Below are 22450 nucleotides of genomic sequence, written 5' to 3' on the forward strand. Positions count from 1 at the left end.
GGGCCTGTGAAGCATCAGAGTGAGTTATGCATTGTTATTGTACCACTGCAGGATGAATCTACTCTTCTGATGCTGCCCGAGTAACCCACAAGTGTGCAAAAAAAATCCCGAAATCAACAGCTGTTTTACCCGCCAGAGTAGAGTATATAGCCAAGATTATCTGGACATTACATCAGAAAAAACACTTGAAGTTCCAGGCTTAAACCATAGGCAAGAGCCTCACCTTTGCACTTACATTTTAATAGACAGCATTTCAACCAAGGGCATGTTCTCATAAGGTCAGACTCAGAGAACATACTGTTCAACATCTTACCTGCACATGGGGATTTCAGCATGATGAACATTTGAAGCATTATATATTCAAAATGTATGCAAAGAACATTATACAGCAGAAAAACAGAAATACATCCTTACAAAAAATAGAAACTCCCTTTAGTATAATGCAATACAAAATACAATCATTTTAAGTTGTTTTGGATCCATGCAGACTCACTGCACTGCGGATTACAAAAGTATGAAATTACACTTTATAAGCAGTTGATCACATGACTTCACATTACAGAGCAATATCCTAGGAATGTGTCCTTGTACGGATTTAATAGGTCAAGGCAGTATGCAGACGACGTTATATTGTCATGCGGCTAAATTAGAGCCGCGTTCATTCTATTGGATGTTTTTCTGTAATGTTAAATGAATGAAGGAAATTGCAGGTCAGTACAAAAGCACTGGCCACTGATGTGGAAAATTACCCTTTTTTGGAGAAAAAAAACTGCTGAAGCGAACAATTGTATAAATAAAAATTAAATAAAATATTTTTTCATAATTTAAGTGACATTATCTAGCCCAAACCATGACAACAAGCAGCCTGGGACATGATGAGAACGCAGGGATGTCCAAATATTTTTGACCATATGTCAATGTGTCTGAATGGCTGCAACTAATCAATCAAATTCCAAGGTGATGTATTTTATGTCTTGTTTGATCAGTTCAAAGCCCATTAATTCCGCTAAAAATGAAAAACTGAGAATGCTATAGGGCATTTCCATATTTGCACACCTGAAAACAGCTCTTTTTCTAAGCTTGAAAAAAGAATTAAAACGATTGATCAATCAGCAAAGTATATTTGTGATTATTTCTCTGTTAATCGACTTATAGGTGTTTCGAGAGTTTTTGCAGCCCTAGAGACCACAAAGGAGAATATCGGGTTTGAAGGGACACCTGCAAGCCAGCGAAGACAACAGCTGGTGGTAATTCAGCAGGTTGAGTGTGCATTAGTCAGTCATTATGAATGACCTATTGTTCAGTAAAATACCAGTTTCACCGTGGAATCAGGGATACATTATTATATTGCATTGCACATGGACACCATTGTGTCATTTTACAAAGTGCAAAATTAATATCCGTATGATGAGATTCTTTTAATGTATGGAGGATTCATGAATGTAATGACAAATTATTCATGTCAGCATATTGTTGCAGTGCCCCGACACTCTGGCTTTTAACCCTTTCCAAGCTGTCCCCCTCCGCTCTCTCTTGACCTTAGTTAGAGGCCTCTCTCCCTCTGGCCTCTTTTCTTACAGCTGGACCTGAAGTCGTCTCTGACTCAGCACACCCGCATTCGGACTATCTCTCTCTTTCTCTTCTGGACTTTCCTTTGTCCCACAGCCGACAGCAGCAGCACTCCTTCCTCTCGGTATCCTCTCACAGGGGCCGACACAAAGAACGAGTTAAAAAACAACTTCTCTGTCTTTCTTTCCTCCCCATTTCTTCCTCTTTTGCCCTCCCTTGGTTTGCATCTTTTCCCCCCTCCCCCACACTTCTCCTTTTTCCTTGACTATGGACACAGTGTTCATGTGTGCATTTGGGGAGGAGGTGGGGGGCGGTCGGATGAGGGGTTGGGTGTGTGGGGGGGTATCATCTTATAATCACCAATCAGAAGGATACTGGGGGCAGTTGTCATAGAAACCTCGTGCACGGCTCTAGACGCCCCTCCCCCCCACCACCAACAGAATTGCATATCACATAATGATAATAATATAATTTCTGAGGCAAAAAGAAAAAAAAGGGAGGAGGTGGAGGGGAGGGGTGGGGTGTAGACTACAGACCATAATAGTGCTTCTGTGCTGATGGTCGCCATGGAGATGAGCTGAGGGGTGGCAGTGGTGGAGGAGGGTTACAGGCGGGGTCAGATTATCATGTAAGTCAAAATGCATACCATAATACTTCTTGACTGCTCCTCACCCCCCCTCCCTCCTCTCCGCTGTTCAGACACCATCTCCGCTCCACCTATCGTGCCCTACAGGACACGCTCTGAAGCGGCTTGCAGATAACAAAGTGCAAATGGATCTGATCAGACCCAACATGTCTGCCACATGAGATAACACACAGTGGCAGCTGACAGATGGAGAGAACAACAACAAGCTAAACATTAGATTTTTAAGCTGTGGTTGTCGGGATGTCCCAGACAGCTCAGATGTGCTGATGAAGTTGTGGACTTAAAAATCCACCCCATGACCTTTTCATTCATGGTCATGTTTGTTAACTGTGCTATCTTCACGGTCTTACTTTATATATAATAAATAATGCTAAATCAATGTGTTTAATAATCTATGTGAAAGTTACCGTTCATTAAAAAGACACCTCGTTTTAATTATCGTATGTCATGTTAACACATTATCCACAAACGTTGATGTGCACACTGAACAAATGACCGGCTGGTAAAGACGTACACTAAAGATAACCAAGGAAACCCTTGCAGTGTTTGTCCAACTACAATTCTATTAAATGTATTTAGAAAAACAAACGGCTCCTCAACAATCCCATTAAAAAGAGAGAAAGGCTGCATTACTGAAGCCATGGGAAAGAAACATCACATTTTTAGGTTAATCCAAGTACAAACAATTGTCTGCTTATGCTATGAATGAAGAAGATCCAGGTTAATTTATACTCAGGGGATTTTTGGGTTAATGCACCACTGAGGAACATTTATATGGATGAACAGACTTTCTCTGTATACATACATACATACTGTGCACAGGGACAGCAATGCTTTGAGCTGAATGCAATTAAGCTACCAACTTTCAATTTAGTTTTAAGATAAGATGTACCTTTATTAATCCCCGTGGGGAAATTCAATAGTTAAAGCAGCAACAGAATAAGAATGAAAAACATGAAATGTGGTTCACACAAGATAATAAAACAAAAATAAAGTGATTTTCAGTTGGACAGTACAATTACACTATATTTAACATGGTCATAATCACACATGACACCTAAACAAGAATCTATTAAACATGTACGAAATTATTAAGATAAATACACTGCCCGGCAAAAAAAGGTCACACACTCTAATATTTGTTGGACCGCCTTTAGCTTTGATTACGGCACGCATTCCCTGTGGCATCGTTTCCACAAGCTTCTGCAATGTCACAACATTTATTTCTGTCTTGCGTTAATATTTCGCGAAGATCTTGTGTTGATGACGGGAGATTCGGACCACTGCGCAAAGTCTTCTCCAGCACATCCCAAAGATTCTCAATCGGGTTCAGGTCTGGACTCTGTGGGGGCCAATCCATGTGTGAAAATTATGTCTCATGCTCCCTGAACCACTCTTTCACAATTTGAGCCCGATGGATCCTGGCATTGTCATCTTGGAACATGCCCGTGCCATCAGGGAAGAAAAAATCCATTGATGGAATAACCTGGTCATTCAGTATATTCAGGTAGGCTAGTCAGCTGACCTCATTCTTTGGGCACATAACGTTGCTGAACCTAGACCAGACCAACTGCAGCAACCCCAGATCATAGCACTGCCCCCACAGGCTAGAGACCTTTTTGTTTGGCCGGGCAGTGTATTATGCGATGGACTGACGATATGCATGGACATTTTCCTGACTCACCAGTATTTTGTAATACTAATATGTTACGGCTAGAGCACCTTTGTCCCTCATATACCAGGTTTTTAGTTTTCCTAAAATAGGCGATGAGGGTCCTTTGCCATCACCAGTTGGCCGTGTTTTTGATCAATGGTGTGGAGGTATCAGCCGGCATGTTAGATGGGTTTGAAAAAGTGTCCACTCAAGTGTCATGTTTCCATCATTACCAATGGGAGCAGGAGCTGATAAATATCCTTGACTCATACAGAGACATTTGTCCCAGGATTAAATGCAGATTGTAACCTTTGTCTTTAAAGTCCAACGCCAGATCTTAGTGGGTTTTTTTGTCTAGCAGGAAAGGTGCTTTCACATTCATGTCCGTAGAAATGCTTTTTGAAACCAATTATTGTGCAGTTTTAAAACCATACTGATAAAGCTTCTGTTTCAGATTACATAACAACTACCTGGTGTTTATAGATGTAACTGCAGTGAATAAAACTAATTCCAAGACAAGCTGGCATTTTTATCAGCACAAAAGGACCGTGCAAAGGATCCGCCGTGGTAGGAGCAGTAAACAAGGCAAACCACCGAACATAAACACACTCATGGCTCCATCGCTGCCTCAATAATTTACATTACAGGGGACAGGGAGTGTATTGTGCTCAGTTTGCCCGTGAAGTTTTGTTGATGACTTCCCGGCTGCCACTCTGCGGCTTTGTGCTGCCTCCTCTCTCTTGGGTCTCGCTACCTTCTTGTTCGCGAGTCACCTGAAGATAGATACTATTTCCCGACATACATTATAGTCTGCGCACGTCTAGGCGTGATGTTGATGCACACACACACACACACACACACACACACACACACACACACACACACACACACACACACACACACACACACACACACACACACACACACACACAAGAGCTCATGTGGACTGGGGAGGGAGGGGGAAGGAGGTGCTGCATAGAGGGGGAGCCACCACACACAAAAAAAGCACTAGGCCAGACCATAATACTCACCCCCCCCACCCTTCTTACTTCTCCGCCTCCACCCCTCCCCCCAGCCTGACAACTCAGACATCCCATAATATGCGTTTGCCTGCCCCCCACCCCCCACCTCCGCTTTCTTTCTTCAATGCTTGGCCTGCCACTCCATAATAATAACACTGCTAATTCGCCTTCTCTCTCCCCCCCTCCCTCTCCCTTCACCGCAGCCATCACCATTTCCTGTCTTATAGGTTCCTGAAGTGCAGAGTACAGTATGTCTCTCCTAACAGCAGCCACTTATAGAAGCTCAAAATACCCAGCCTTCCTATTTGTGACGTCTTCATCACACTTTGTCAACCCGGGGTTCCTCTCTCTCTCTGCCTATACACACAGTAGTAAAGACCATCGCGGATACTAATAGATATGAAGTCGAGCCAGTTTATACGGCCTAAGCCACAGGAGGGAAGTTCGTCTTGTCTTGTTTTTCTATGGCTTGGTCCTTGCAAAATCAAACCAGACATTATATCTACTTAATAAGGGCACTGGGCGCAGCGATGCTGGATTGGTGCAGTCCCAGGACCTCCCCTTGGGGTCCCAAGATGAAAAAATGGTGTTACGCAAGGTTTGTTCTTACAATACTGGACACATGTATCTTTATTTAGAATCCAAATATCCTTCAACTTAAATTATCTGAGATAGAAAAATGTAAAAACTGCTTACAACTTACATCTACTCTAAGGCCTGTGAAGCGTTATATTAGTCCTTTATATTGTATTTATTTAAGATAAGAGGAGATGTACCTTTATTATCGATGTGGGAAAATTCAGGAGTTGAAGCAGCAACCGAGTGGGAATGAAAAACAGGACAGGTTTCACACATAATAACATTAGATTAAAATGATACACAGGTTCTTCTTGCAGTGCGACATAGAAGATGCATTTAAGAAGATGCCTTATTTGTATTTTCGGTGCTACAGCAGAGCAAGATGTTGCAGGCCCTTTGTTAATGAAAGCACTGAGACCTGCTTATATGAAGCTTTGAGGATTATAGCTGTATGCTCTACATCTGTTGAAGCACAGTGTATTATACCCAGATATGGACACATTTGGAGACAGACAGCATGTCACAAACTTAAATTAGTTCCCAGTTGGACATTTCAAATAGAGCTGCCTCTTGGTTGGATCTGGAATGTAACAACCCGGACCTAAAAATCAGAAATGGCTGTGTGATACATCAACTACGTAAAAGCTGCAGTAACATACTGTTTATCAGTGCTTCTGTCTTGTGTCCCATTAAACCTTCCTACTCGAGTGTCGAATCCCAAGGTAAATGGATTGCAGTATAAATAAACCTTTTTATAACTCTGGGAAGAAGTGTATTTCTTCCCAGAGTTACCGAGTTGAGAACTTGTTCCTCTGACTTTGGTGTAATCATGTTTAATTTGGAACCGACAGGGACGCTACAGAGAACACATGTTTTATTGTATTGCTCAAAATGTTTAAACAACTTCTTTGCATTTACCTCCATTTTCAGCAAGGTTTTCCTCAGGCTGTTTTACTTCTCTCTTTGTATAGCTGCAGAAACAGACATGCCCTCCATGTCTCAAAAGCCTATTCAAAAAGTCCTCTGTCACATATGGTCATTTTAGAAAAGAGAGCCGTAATCCTGGCATCAGTTACAGTCATTATTCTACCTCATATTTAGTGGTAATCTCAATCAGAACGACATGTATGCTCCCAATGTTGATGCTATGGATTCATCATATGTTTACAGCTGCAAAGTCATGGTGCAAGGACATATAGAGCTGTACATACTGACGACTGAAGAAATCAATGGCAGAGTGGCCGATGGGAAGTCTTTTAGATGATGGAGCAGTGACGCTGTACAGCAGCTGAGTGACAAACCAATGAGGCCTTCTCTCTCAATCTGTGAGGTCTCTTCTGTCATGTGTGTTGTCATGTAGCAAAGCTATTTAACTTAACACAATTTCAGCCAAACTGTTAGTTTTCTTGATTTGTCTCAGCTTTCTATCCCCGCCTGTCATCTGTGAACACTACACGTCTTATTTTTCCTTAGATTAAAGGGTGTCAAATTGAGAGATTTAACACTATCATTTGATTTTGATAACAACTCGCATTTGAATGATAGAATTGGTTATGATTAAGCCACAAGCAGACATAATACTGAGTTACCATTCTTCTGTTGGACTGCAGACAAAAGGATAAAATATGTTTGATAGTGACAGGGAGGTCACAGACAAGGTCAAGAACATAAATGGGCACACCAAGCCTCTAGCAGCAGGGGACGAGTAGACTCGATTTTTACCCTCGTGACCTGCCAATTCTGACCGCGCCTCTATGTTTTCATTTGAATACTGCCTATTAGGTTATCTCCCATCTGTCCATCCACTTGTCTTTCATCCAGATTTTCAAAAGTGAAATATGCATTTCAAATAGGAGAGATCGATAGGAGGTGTGTAGCAATATCTGTAAAAGATACAAATGAAGACTTTGCTCATTAGCTTTACTTGATGATAAGCATTTCAGTAAACATGGCCCTACATTGAGGTGAGAACAATTGGAGTAAGGTAGGGAATCATTGGCAAGAAATGGCGATGTCAGGATTGTGAAGCTGGGATTTTGACAGCGTGGGAAAGAGAGAAAAAAAGCGCCCAAGTGAATCACCTGAGGCAAAAAGACAGATCAGGAAAGAAAATGATTTCCTTATTGAACATTTTCTAAAGCTAGTTTAATTTGGTGGACAGATTAGTCATTAGGCAAGGATAAAATAAATAGATATGGTTGTGACTCTCAGCTCCATCATTAAACTTCCAATGTTTTGTTCTTTATAATCAGGCTTGATCATGATTTTCACTTTTAAGAAGTCTGTAGTTTTATCAAAACAATGCAAGGTTTATTAGCAGATTGATTTGAAAAGTGTGTGCTTTTTTATGTAACACCAAGGACACTTATAACACATTATACCTAACATAATGCACTGACACATTTTGATGGCTAATACGGTGATTGATGGGCACACGCGTTACAATAACCCCGAATGTCAACAAACACTCCAGTCCCAGCTGTGTTTAATGTCCGCGTTTGGGTTGTGTTTTGAGCTTCTTGCAGCATTTTTTATTGCTTTTGGGTTTGCAGTGTGTTTGTTTGGCAGCGTTTCGTTTGTGCAATGCTTTTAATAAAGCCTGTGCATGTTTCTTCAACTCGGTAAAGGTTTCATAAATGCTGCATAGGTTATCAACTTTGTGAAGATGTTTCTTCATTTGTATGTGTTTTGGCAAATTTGGGTTTTCATATTTGCAATGTTTTTGAAAGGGCAGTGCGTTTCTTCTAATTTAAGAGCTTTGGACTGTTCTAGCGCGTTTGCCCATGTCGGCCACTGTATGCTAATACAAATCAACCAAGTCAATATTCTGCAAAACCAACTTTTTATAACATACAGAAATTAATGGGAACCAAAGGCTGTTATGTAGGTAGGAGGAATACATAAAAACTCCAGGTCACAGGTTACAGAAATGCCAGTATATTGTTATCAGGGTGTTGAATTAGGGGTCTAAATCATGACATATCACATGTATGGTGCTGTTTGGGACAACAAAGTCAAGAAAACACTTAAACCTCTGACTAATGTCACAGGAAGTGATCTATAGCAAGTTGTAGTTTTGTTTTTGCTCTTTAAGATTTTTGTTCCCATGCTTATACCACGAGTCCTATTCGTGTCTGCTCTCAGGCTGTGGTCAGGGAACAAATCAGAACTCTTGAATATGTGTCGTATAAAAAATACACGCTGAATAAATGGTTAATGATGAGATGGTGATGTGAGCAGAAGTAGGAAAAGACAGATTTTCTTTAAACTTTTAGATTCCACCTCAGAGGCCTGCATGCACGCACACATCAGACGCCATTTCATCTTACCCCCTTACCTACTCAAAAACACATGCATGCACTCGCTCACTCTCTCTCATGCACACATTATATGCTCGCTCGCACGTCCGCGCAGACACGCAGACACGCACACCCAACCCCCACCCAATCCTCTGCTCGACATGCATACACACACACACACACACACACACACACACACACACACACACACACACACACACACACACACACACACACACACACACACACACACACACACACACACACACACACACACACTTTTCCCTGCTACCCCCCTTCCACACACACACTAAAACACACATACCTCCCCTCTCACACACGTATGTACCCCCCCCCCCCCACACTCCACGCACACACTTTCGTGCACGCTAACACACACACCCTGTTCCCCTCCCCCCTCCCATTCCATACCAGGGCACATCGTGACAAAACAAAGAACACCCCATAATAGTCAGTCGCACAGTATGCATGGTAACCAGTTATGTCAGAGATGAAGGCTCAGTGTGCGTGTGTGTTTCACTGTATTTATGAACACACACACATACAGTTGCACACATTCATATAGCTGTGTTTCTGCAGATAAAGCTCACTTCATACATAAATGAAGACATAAGTACACACTGAGGATACACACATACATTCCGCAAACCCACGTCTACACACATACACACACACACACACACACACACACAAACATTCAAAAATATGCAAAATTACAGGCTAACCGGTATACAACCTGACACACATACTAAAATACAAGAGTGTGTGCAATCACATGTACACACCCATAAACACACACATAAAAGAACACCCATAAGGACGTATATGAAGAAGAACATTGAGGCAGAGGAAAGAACACAACAGACACACACACAAACAAAAGATGGAGACAAAGCAAAAAACGAGCAAGGACACAAGGTTTAACGCAAGGACAGAGACAAATAGACATATAGATTACAGACTACATGTACACAGAAAAGTACACATCCATATAAACAATGACACACACACAAGAATAAAACAAAAAAAAAGGCAGACACACACCAAGACCCCAGACATTTATTGTAGAAACACACAAACAAAAGCTAGGATGAAAATGAACACAACATTCAGAAATGACTAAATTATTACATGTATTATCAAGCACACAGACAGGAGAAGGACAAGGGAAGTGTAATGACCACAACACATAGACTCACACGTGCACACCTAAAGATCAATGTGAACACAGAAGCACACATAAAACACATTTTGTATGAACACAATTTCAAAACTAAAGACAGACATGACACACAAACAAACATGAACACAAACACACAATACATCACATATAAGGAAACAAACATCGTGAAATACAACACAAAGGAACCAAAGCACAAAGTCAGAAATGTTAAATAAAAGAAACATGTCCATCTGAAAGTACAGAAATACAAACACAGTAACATTTTACACATCATCATAAACAACCTTGATGATACAAACATGACATTGGACACATCGGATTTTCTAAACAGATGAACACTTTATGATAAACACTCTAACAGAAAGATTCAAAGATAATTTCAACACAATGTTATACACACAAGGACTCACAACTTTGTCACTAAACCCAACATAAACAATCACCGAAACACAGAATTACACCAAAACAAAGGGATATATTTTTGGGTTTTGGTTGTTAAGTTGGACATATTCACATATTGGACACATTTCATCAAGCTTTATTCCTGATGAAAGTTTTGTTCGTTTTAAACTCAAGTTCTGCGAAAGTTGACAATAGTATGAGATTGTTCACAGTTAAATGACAACTAAATGCTGACACACACAGTGTTAGTTCTCTACAACAATAGCATGCAGTGTGAGAGCATCTGTACGTGTTATTCCTTTACATTCAGCCATAAACAAATGTGGCATTGTTGTTTACACCCAGAGTGAAGAGGCTCTTCGCACAGGTTTTTGTATCTTTGTTTAGGCTTACTGTGTGTGCGCGTTACTGCGGGTGCACTCTCTGCATGTGTGCACGTGTACACATGTGCATATGTGCACGTGTGCGCCCTCTGAGGGAGAAAAAAAAGGGAAGAAAAAAAGAGAGGTCAGGTTTCTATCCCATGATGCAACTGTTCTATCCCCCCCACAACCCCTCCTTCTTCTCCAAGCTGGTTGCCTATGGCAACGCATTTATAATGAGGTCAGATGGACATCCAATAATATTCACTAGCCAAACCAGCAAGCAGCAGAGTGAGGCGTGTTGGGACAGACAGCAGTCAAAGTGTCAGTGTCTGAATCAGTAGCAAGACAAGATGGCCGCCAAATAAATACAATAAGTTGGCTCTGATTCGTAAAGTCATACTGAGTACTGAAACTGAGCTGGAATCAGTTAACTCACTGTGGTTCTTACCTTTATTTACCTGGAAGTTAGGAAAGTTTGGACGTCCAAGAGGTTTGACTTGAATGGTTTAGTCTCAGTATTGAAACACAAATAAAAACTGAATTTAAAAGTTATGAAATGATTAGGAAATTATCTTAATTCCAAAAAATGGAAAAGAGCAAACATAACATCTTAAACCTATTGGTACAAAGTTAAATTTCATACATTAAGGTAGAAGTTTTCCTGTTTCAGAAACTTTTAGTTGGTAAATTGTAACAGGCAAAGAATTGTATTTCTTTGGTTCCTGATGTGTTGCATGCTGCCATGAAGGAAGTATTTATATCTAATTATCCCAGTAAAAGTACCATAAAACACAATGAAAAAGCTCTGTCACAAATTCAATGTTGAACTTTAATCGTTTCTTTAAACTATTGTCACATTGATGGGCAGCTTAATCTAAAATTCTTATTTTTTTAAATCAAATGTTTTGGGATGAAGTGTTTAATCTGAAATGCAACCGAGGTAACTCTTTTAAAAAAGGTTGAATAAATAAGCAAATACTTTGAAATGTAGTGTAAAATACGTTTAAAGTTGCATGTAATGGTGTAAGTAGATTTACAATTGTACTTGTAGCCCAAAGCATCTGAGTAAAGTTAGTTAACTTTTTGCTTTGTTGCTTTTCACCACCGGTCACATTATACATACGGGGGAAAAAAAACAAAACAGGTAATACATTAAAGAGGTAAAATTGAGCAAGCTAGGCACATCTGCGTCAACACAGAAACATTACTATATCAACCAAGTGTCCTCAGTCTGTTTACTGATTGTCATGTCCTGAATCAAATGAATAGAAATCAATGCCTGGAAAATATGTATAAAAATATTAAAGAATGTCAGTTTAATCTCAGATATCAATCAAAGCTTATTTATAAAGCCCAATATCACACATTTTACATTTGTCTCAGTGGACTTTACAGTTTGTGCAGAATATGAATACAACACCCTTTGTCCTTGAACCCTCACATCGGACAAGGAAAAACTTCCAAAGAAACCCCCGTGAATGGGGGGAAATTAATAAACCTCGGGGAGAGCAACAGAGGAGGGATCCCTCTCCCAGGATAGACAGAAGTGCAATAGATGTTGTGTGTAAATTAAAAAGATAATACATTTACAACAAAGGTAGTTGCAATGCTTGAAAATGCATTTGCCTATAAATAAGAAGAAGGTGAATCCAGGTGGATGTCAACATCCTGTTGGTGCCCTCAAAGAAGTAACAAGGTGGGTTTCAGGCAGGACCACAGCGACAGGCACAGCCACGACTCAGGGTCCACCACTCAGGATCACAGCAGATATGCTGACATGACAACTTTGTATTTGAAAACCAATTCAAATAAAGAGTTCTTCTAAGACATATGTACAGTCAGACGGGCTGATTGTACATATGCTTCTATTGAATTACAGACGACTCAATAGGACTCAATATCTTAACAATATGACAGGAAATTAATTGTTATATCATCAAATAATCAGATTTATAGAAATATAGTAATCATAGGTTTTGCATGTAATGAACTGGCCATGTTAAATGACATTTAAGTGTTAAGATGGTTTAGCATTCGGAGGGAACCGGCCAGATTAGTCGCCCTTAAGATACCCTCAGTGCCACAGGCATGTTCCCATATTACCACACAGCACTCCCAGTGGGAAGTTGTGAAGTTCAGATAAGAAGACAGTGTTGCAACAATGAGCATGTTGTAAGAAGCTGTTGCGTAATGGAGGTGACTCAAATGTTTGGTGAGGACCTTAGGCTAAAGAGATTGAGAGGGAGAAGAAAGAGATGACAGGAAAAGTGTGCATGATAGATACAGGCACCCTGTGAGAAAGATAGTAAATGGTGTTCTTTTCACGGTTTCTTCATTTGGCTGCCGACCGGGAGACAAAGGATGGAGTCGCTCTTATCCTCCATGCCACGTTGGTCTGAAGGATCCATTTTAGTCTGCCAATCAAAATGAACCCAGGTCATTTACATACTGTATTCACTGAGGCTTCACTCAAACCCGGTGCTACAGCGCCACCTAGTGTTCACTGTAAGGTACTGCCCGACCCACTGGTCCGACAATGTCACGTCCAACATGTCTGTCAGAATCAAGGTTACTAACAAGCAGGTTTTCACATAAAGGGATTTATTTTGGTCTGTTGGTGCATGAAAAAGGATTTTAATAATGCACTACATTTATTAGCTATAATCAGGTAAATATTAACTATTTATGCGTTCATTCTGTATTGTTTGAACTATTAATACGTGGGGAGTTCAAATAAGGAAAAAAACTATATTTAAATGTCCCAAATAACATTGTCCATTCTTTATAATAAAGACTATTTAGCGATTTTTAACATGTATAAATTAGGCTGGAAGCACTCCATGGTTTAATTTTGAACTTTTAAGAATAAAGTGAATTATGAGGAAAAAAAGAGCGATACTGGAGGTTAAAATGAAGACATATTCATCAAGCCACTTAAAGCAAAGTGTAGACGCAATTTTGAACAGCTACACAAGCATGATCGCGTTTGCTCAGACCAGGACCAGCCAGCCAGACTAGAATTAGAAAATGATCTCGACACATTCTTAATGGGTCGCTACAAAAATTCTACATTTTCAATACATTTGGTTAATATCTTCTTACTTTAATCACTTCTTTACTAAAATTACATTACTGTGAGATTCTTACATGCTAAAGTGAATCTCTGGCTCTCATGCTTGTGCTAAGCTTGGGAAATGTCCTTACGAAGAAGGTTTGTCACAGGGTTGTTACACTCTATGTGAACTAACAGTCTGAACTTCATCCTGATACTGCCTCCCTAGCTGCCAGAATGCTCTGTTCATATATCACCAGGTGCAACATCCCCCCGCCCCCCTTCTCCCACTTCTGTGTTTAAATATGCAACACAAACTCTGTCTTTCACTCTGCAAACAAGTGATGCTCTCTGTATTTGTATTTGTTCATAACATGAAAAAAGAAAAATGTGGATCAAACAATAGGAGATTAGCTGTCTACTGTAGAAATGTCTTAGAATATATAAAGGTTAGAATAAATTTGACTTTAAATTGATGTTTTTTACCTAATTATAAGTCATTTACACTCAAATGTCAGAGGAGAAATGTGATGAATATCAAATATCTGGATGTGAGTTTCACATAGCTTCAATTAAAATGGAAAGAGTTATTATTAAATTCTATTTCATTTTATAACATCTCCTGAACTTAAAAACGTTATCCCGGGGAGAGTCATTTCCCAGCATATATTATGAAAAGAATACAGTTTAAGACTTTTGTTCCCGTTTACCAAAAGATCAATAAACGTGTATTGATCATTTTTGTTGAAGACTTAGCTGTTTTATCCAAAATAAAGAACAGTGCAGATAATAAAAAAAGCAGGATAGGTTGGAGGAGAAAAGTGTCTTAAATGTGAATTAAAATCGAGTCGAGGTGAAACAACATTCAAGTACTGTTTTTATTATTTCCAAACAACACCCACCACTTCTAACATTCATCTTTTTATACAGAGCAGTTTTCTGTAAATATTGCTTCAGCTGTTTTTTTTCTGCCACTAGAAGCTTATCATGAGAGTTGTTTAGTTTGTGATACTCAAACTGTTGGCACACAGTAAAAATATCTAAAAATAAAAACCTCAAATGTCCAAAAAAACAGCTAAAATAATGTTCCCCAAAATAAACAATAAGGAACAAAGAAAATTATATATATATATATATATATATATATATAAAAAATACTTGTAATCATCCATACATTATCAGAATAAACTGTCATCTCCGAAACAGTGGAAAAAATATAAGCAAAGTGGAATTATAGATAATTTTAATAAGGAAATCTTCTCAGTTTAAAGATTTAGGTTATTATTTGGCTGTGGATAATCAGTATTAAAGAGCATTACCAAAACACGACATAACATCAGGTATTCCCGTTCCTTAGCTAATGTACTCTTATCCTTTATTACATATCATTTAGCTTCATAACACAACGCTAAGTTGGGCGAAAACGGCTAAACAGTTCTGTGCAACTCCAAAACGCATTTTGTTAAGCTGCTTAAAGATGCCTGATGGTATAACTGATGATCTTGTAAGTTTAAGTCCAACTTATCCTGTTTTAGGCTCCAGAGGAGATTTGTTGGTGCCCCAAAACACTTCTGCTGGCCAAGAAACAACACAGATGAACCTTTAAACTGAGCGGTATTCCCCTTTAAGGCCTCCAGGAGGTGCCAACACACCAAACGAACGAGGAGAGCGAAGCAGGAGCGAACAATACGAGGAGGTCACGAGTGAAATGTTTTGCTCATTAGTCACATCTACTATCCACAGCATAAGGCAAGTTAGGATTCCATTAAACTGTACACCAGCAGGTTGGGTTACTGTTTTGCCTTTGTCACAAATGAAATGTAAAATAGCCTGATAAAGAAGGGCTGCTCGGTGTTACAATATTTCCCAAGAGGAAAAAACTGTCCCAAAACTTTGAAAATATATTTTTTAGGATCTTAAGCAATAAGGCAGCTATGATTTTGAGTAGGAAATGACAAATGTTAAGGCATTACTACTTTAAGTTTCAACACACACACAATTGAATAAAAGAAGGTGAATTCTGGGATTGGTGCTGCAGTCAAATTAAGGCATTTGTATGTTTATCAGATGATGGCTTCATAGGACTTTAATTGAGATGGCTGTTTGGCACATGTTTCACAGACTTAAATCTAGGGTTTAACTCATCTACGTTAGCGTATTGACAGCCATATCTCGGTTTTTCATAACGTTTTTTGCAATAAATGTATCTTAAGTGTGACTGGCTGACTCGCAAAAGAAGACCCAGAGCTGAGGCCGCGCTCTATCCTGTTTCTTTTGGCATTTGCTCTAAAAATGGATATAAAATGGGTTTATTTAGGATTTTATTCTATATTCAACACCTTAAATACTTTATATGAGGTGGTATGCAGTTTTTAAAGAGTTACAGCCAATCGATTCCCCTGTGACGATGGAGTGTGAGGATGTCCACAGTGAGACGGCGGGAGAGAAAAGGCAGCATGATGGCGGTGAAACGCATCTTTACGTGCAAATGTTTGCTTAACAGTCAGGTGAGCACCCTGTGCCTTGAAATGTGTCTCATGAAACTCAACCTTCTCATGTTCCAACTCAAAAGTTTGACTTTGTTTTTTTTAAGGACGTGCAACTCTTGATCATCACCCCTGTTATTATTGCAGGTGTGCATCATTAACTGCTGCGTGTGTGTGTGTGTGTGTGTGTGTGTGTGTGTGTGTGTGTGTGTGTGAGTGTCTCTACATCGTTTTATCGACTGCAAAACCAAAGTCAGTGAAGCTCTATGGAATCTCTTTATGGATGAAGTCAGGTTACAGCGGCATCTCAACATATACTACTGAACATGACGGCAGCTGCGGGGCACGTTGCTCACAAACTGGGTCACCTTTTAATGTCTCTTTAAATCATAAATATTACTCCTTTTCGCCCCATTTTCTCCCCTTTTTGTAGTTCTAATCAGACTGGTAGCTGGGAAAAAATATCATTAATGCCTCATTGTTTTTAACTACTCTTTCTATGGTGCAAATGCAATCTGCTCTGGACCAAAGTAAGATTTCTCAATAAATGTAAGAGGGCAGCAAAGACATGTGAAACTTTACAATTTGTGACTTGAGTAAATATGTTTTCAGGAGGTGGTTGCCAGTTTGGGCTGTAACCGTGACTCCACCCACTATTTAAGGCTTCATGACGTGCAACCCTCTCCTCCTATTATTGAAAGCCTGTTTCCTGGTTAGTGAGGAATGTTCGCCCACATGTGTTAGTCATATTATAATGGACACGAATCTATGATGAAAATAAAGCCTGTCGAGAGCCTGCCTCTTCCAACACCACACCCCACGGTAAGTCACTACGGCTGAAGGCACTGTTTTACAAATGACCTCGTCCACACCATCCCCCTTTCTCTCAGTACTGCCTCCCTCCGTTCCATTCTTGGTTCATCTCCTCCCTTCCTCCCCTTCCTCCTCCTCCTCCTCCTCCTCCTCCTCCTCCTCCTCCTCATGTTGCATCTATAGCAGGACGCAGCGCTTCTTGGGTTTGTTATCTGGAGGCTCCAGAGCTGCCAGGATGGCCTCATCAAACACATTCTTCAGACCCCTCTGAGAAAAGAGAGAAACACCGATGAGCTTTGTTTGCTAACAAAATTTTTAAAAAGGGATTAAAAGAGGGGGTTAGAAACCTTTAGCACTGACCTCATTCACCAACAAGCCCCTAAAATATGGGGGCCAAAGGAAATGTTTGATGGCCCATTTGTAAACTATTGTAAAAATACCTCCCAAAAAGTCAATTTAACCCATCTTAAAACATTTTCCTTCACTGAGAAAGTTCCATTGATAAAAAAAGACAAACAGATCAAAAGATGTAGCTCTTTCCTCAAATGTAATATTTAAATTGACCCACATATTAATGTTTTACTGCAAAGTCAGGCGATGTGAAGCAGCAATACCTCACACTTCAAGAGGCAGAAAAAACCCAATGTTTGCTATTTGAGTTGTATTCCTTATATGAGGGGTTTCCAAACTACGGCCAGTTGTCCATTTTTTAATTGGATCACAGCAAATTCAAAAAGGTATGCTTTTCTTATATTGTATATCTTACTGTGTAAAAATACATTACACAGTATTCATGTGTTAAAAAGCCCGCTGTTCAAATAAAGTCAGTCAATGAAGGATGAAGCATTTTAAAATAAATCTTTAAAAACGCCCAATAACTTATTGCATAACAAGATCGAAATAGACCCTTCATATCCCCCTTATTATAATAAATCTGAAGTTTCTGTTTTAAGGAATGACCTGCCCACAAAATAAATGAAACCCTATGAAAAGCTTTGATGTAGGCTGTTTTTTTTTCTTAAAGCATATTCAAGTATCAAGAATAATTTACCTACATTTGATTGATTGGTTTAATTTATAACTTCACTTATGAGGTAATATACCTCTCCTCTAGTGAGGGGCCCAGCCCTTCATATGTTTTTCTCTATGTGGCCCTCAGTGAAAAAAATTTGGACACCCCTGCCTTATACCAATTATTATTACAAGCCACCATTACGTATTGGGAACTTGTACTACAAACATCCTTGGATTCAAACTGAATGGAAGCGCTGCCTTTTTTTTCTTCTTCATTTTACTTAACGAAAAAGTTATTCTCTCTTAGGACACTTTAGAGGCCCGTTTCTCCCTCTAAAGCCCTTCCTCTCTGCGTACCTGTGTGAGGGCTGAACACTCCACGTATTTGACGGCCTTCAGTTCCCGGGCCAGTTTCTCCCCGCTCTCACAGGTCAGGGCTCGCTGTTTGTTCTTGGCCAGTTTCTCCAGAGTGTTGCTGTCGTCTCTCAGATCCACCTGAGTCCCGACCAGCAGGAAGGGCGTCCGCGGGCAATGGTGGGAGATCTCCGGCACCCACTGTGAAGACACAGTCAGAGAAGCATGAGGGGTTTAATCTGGTAGACTGGAATAACACCTCATGCTGAAAGGCATAGTTAAATTTGTCTAATCAGAATAAAACTGATAAGAGATTAACAATTTTAGTAGGAATGCAGATTTTGTATTTTTTTGTTGCACGTTTTTGGTTAAAAAATGTGTTAGGGAAATGTACCAGCTTTAGTGGAAGTTTATAAACAGATAAATAATAATTTTTCATTTCTCAAACGCTTGCATACAAAAAGCTGTTTCTTTTAAAGATTCTGTGTTGGAATAAATAAAACCTCTTTTGTTGTTTTAAGTGCTGAAACGGACGAGAATGACTCTGCTACACAAACTCACCTTCTCTCTGACATTCTCAAAAGAGGAAGGCGATACTACGGAGAAACAGACGAGGAAGACGTCGGTCTGAGGGTAGCTGAGGGGTCGCAGCCTGTCGTAGTCCTCCTGACCTGCAGAGGGAGACACACAAACACTCAGATCAATGGCAGGAAGCAAACACAATGTTTACAAAGACAGGTGGAGTAGGCTGCAACAGTTGTCAATGACAGTGGTGTAGGAGTCCTAGCACTTCTGAGCTCACTCTCCTTGATGTCAATGGTTTTTTGAATGCGTTTTTCGTAAGATGCCTGAAGTTCTGTCTTTGGTTGACACAAGCTTATGAGATGTTCCCGTCAGTAGATACCTAAATATGAAATGTCTGTTTAATGTGTCTTAAAAACAGACGTAGCTAATAAGTGTCTAAATGAGAATACAGAACATCGCCAAGCCTAACATTAGCCTAGCTAGCCCTTAGCTTAGCCACGTCGGCGTAAGGTGTCCATGATGATGTAGCGTAATTCTTTTTACCTGCGGTGTCAAACAGTCCCAGAGTGTACGGCTCCCCGCCGATCATCACTGTCACGGCATAGTTATCAAAAACCTGAGAAGGGGGGTGAGGGGTGAGGAAGGACGACAGAGAGGGAGCACAAAAGAAGGAAGTACACATGTGAAAAAAGCATATGATATTTCAAACACAACAGAAAGTACACTTCTCATCTTTAAGAGGATTATGAGTGCCCAACCAAAGAGACACATACATATATACATAGATACATATATATATGTATACAGTTGGGCAAAAAAGTATTTAGTCAGCCACCAATTGTGCAAGTTCTCCCATTTAAAAAGATGAGAGAGGCCTGTAATTTTCATCATAGGTACACCTCAACTATGAGAGACAGAATGGGGGAAACAATCCAGAAAATCACATTGTCTGATTTTTAAAGAATTTATTTTCAAATGATTGTGGAAAATAAGTATTTGTTCAATAACAAAAGTTCATCTCAATACTTTGTTATATACCCTTTGTTGGCAATGACAGAGGTCAAACGTTTTCTGTAAGTCTTCACAAGGTTTCCACACACTGTTGCTGGTAGTTTGGCCCATTCCTCCATGCAGATCTCCTCTAAAGCAGTGATGTTTTGGGGCTGTCGCTGGGCAACACGGACTTTCAACTCCCTCCAAAGATTTTCTATGGGGTTGAGATCTGGAGACTGGCTAGGCCACTCCAGGACCTTGAAATGCTTCTTACGAAGCCACTCCTTCGTTGCCCTGGCGGTGTGTTTGGGATCATTGTCATGCTGAAAGACCCAGCCACGCTTCATCTTCAGTGCCCTTGCTGATGGAAGGAGGTTTTCACTCAAAATCTCACGATACATGGCCCCATTCATTCTTTCCTTTACACGGATCAGTCGTCCTGGTCCCTTTGCAGAAAAACAGCCCCAAAGCATGATGTTTCCACCCCCATGCTTCACAGTAGGTATGGTGTTCTTTGGATGCAACTCTGCATTCTTTCTCCTCCAAACACGACGAGTTGAGTTTTTACCAAAAAGTTCTATTTTGTTTCATCTGACCATATGACATTCTCCCAATCCTCTTCTGGATCATCCAAATGCCCTCTAGCAAACTTCAGACGGGCCTGGACATGTACTGGCTTAAGCAGGGGGACACGTCTGGAACTGCAGGATTTAAGTCCCTGGCTGCGTAGTGTGTTACTGATGGTAGCCTCTGTTACTTTGGTCCCAGCTCTCTGCAGGTCATTCACTAGGTCCCCCCGTGTGGTTCTGGGATTTTTGCTCACCGTTCTTGTGATCATTTTGACCCCACGGGGTGAGATCTTGCGTGGAGCCCCAGATCGAGGGAGATTAGCAGTGGTCTTGTATGTCTTCCATTTGCTAATAATTGCTCCCACAGTTGATTTATTCACACCAAGCTGCTTACCTATTGCAGATTCAGTTTTCCCAGCCTGGTGCAGGTCTACAATCTTGTCTCTGGTCTCCTTTGACAGCTCTTTGGTCTTGGCCATAGTGGAGTTTGGAGTATGACTGTTTGAGGTTGTGGACAGGTGTCTTTTATACTGATAACGAGTTCAAAAAGGTGCCATTAATACAGGTAACGAGTGGAGGACAGAGGAGCCTCTTAAAGAAGAAGTTACAGGCCTGTGAGAGCCAGAAATCTTGCTTGTTTGTAGGTGACCAAATACTTATTTTACCGAGGAATTTACCAATTAATTAATTAAAAATCTTACAATGTGATTTCCTGGATTGTTTCCCCCATTCTGTCTCTCATAGTTGAAGTGTACCTTTGATGAAAATTACAGGCCTCTCTCATCTTTTTAAATGGGAGAAATTGCACAATTGGTGGCTGACTAAATACTTTTTTGCCCCACTGTATATACATGTATATATATACACACACACACATATATATATACACATATACACATATATATATATATATATATATATATATATATATATACACACACACACATATATACAGTGGGGAGAACAAGTATTTGATACACTGCCGATTTTGCAGATTTTCCCACTTACAAAGCATGTAGAAGTCTGTATTTTTTATCATAGCTACTCTTCAACTGTGAGAGACGGAATCTAAAACAAAAGTCCAGAAAATCACATTGTATGATTTTTAAGTAATTAATTAGAATTTTACTGCATGACATAAGTATTTTAACTTTTTATGATACATCAGAAAAACAGAACTTAATATTTGGTACAGAAACCTTTGTTTGCAATTACAGAGATCAGACGTTTCCTGTAGTTCTTGACCAGGTTTGCACACACTGCGGCCCACTCCTCCATACAGATCTTCTCCAGATCCTTCAGGTTTCGGGGCTGTCACTGGGCAATACGGACTTTCAGCTCCCTCCAAAGATTTTCTATTGGGTTCAGGTCTGGAGACTGGCTAGGCCACTCCAGGACCTTGAGATGCTTCTTACGGAGCGACTCCTTAGTTGCCCTGGCGGTGTGTTTTGGGTTGTTGTCATGCTGGAAGACCCAGCCACAACCCATCTTCAATGCTCTTACTGAGGAAAGGAGATTGTTGGCCCAGATCTCGTGATACATGGCCCCATCCATCCTCCCCTCAATACGGTGCAGTCGTCCTGTACCCTTTGCAGAAAAGCATCCCCAAAGAATGATGTTTCCACCTCCATGCTTCACAGCTGGGATGGGATTGTACTCATCCTTGTTGTTCCTCCAAACACGACGAGTGGAGTTTAGACCAAAAAGCTCTATTTTTGTCTCATCAGACCACATGACCTTCTCCCATTCCTCCTCTGGATCATCCAGAAAGTCACTGGCAAACTTCAGACGGGCCAGGACATGCGCTGGCTTGAGCAGGGGGACCTTGCGTGCGCTGCAGGATTTTAATCCATGACGGCGTAGTGTGTTACTAATGGTTTTCTTTGAGACTGTGGTCCCAGCTC

At 40.3% G+C, this 22450-nt stretch overlaps 1 protein-coding gene across 2 annotated transcripts in view; it reads right to left on the reverse strand.

The window, feature by feature from the left end:
- Window positions 1-14656: 14656 nt before the first annotated feature.
- Window positions 14657-22450, reverse strand: part of LOC134874641 (cell division control protein 42 homolog) — a 19724-nt gene continuing 11930 nt past the window's right edge. For both annotated transcript variants that reach the window (XM_063898720.1, XM_063898721.1), the window contains exons 3-6: window positions 19528-19600; window positions 19021-19130; window positions 18463-18660; window positions 14657-17358 (exon numbers count right to left, since the gene is read on the reverse strand). In XM_063898720.1, the coding sequence (XP_063754790.1) occupies window positions 17269-17358; window positions 18463-18660; window positions 19021-19130; window positions 19528-19600 (471 nt within the window). In that variant the 3' untranslated portion in view covers window positions 14657-17268. The remainder of the gene's footprint in view (window positions 17359-18462; window positions 18661-19020; window positions 19131-19527; window positions 19601-22450) is intronic.

The sequence above is a fragment of the Eleginops maclovinus genome, chromosome 13, assembly GCF_036324505.1.
Source record: "Eleginops maclovinus isolate JMC-PN-2008 ecotype Puerto Natales chromosome 13, JC_Emac_rtc_rv5, whole genome shotgun sequence".
Classification (NCBI taxonomy): Eukaryota; Metazoa; Chordata; class Actinopteri; order Perciformes; family Eleginopidae; genus Eleginops; species Eleginops maclovinus.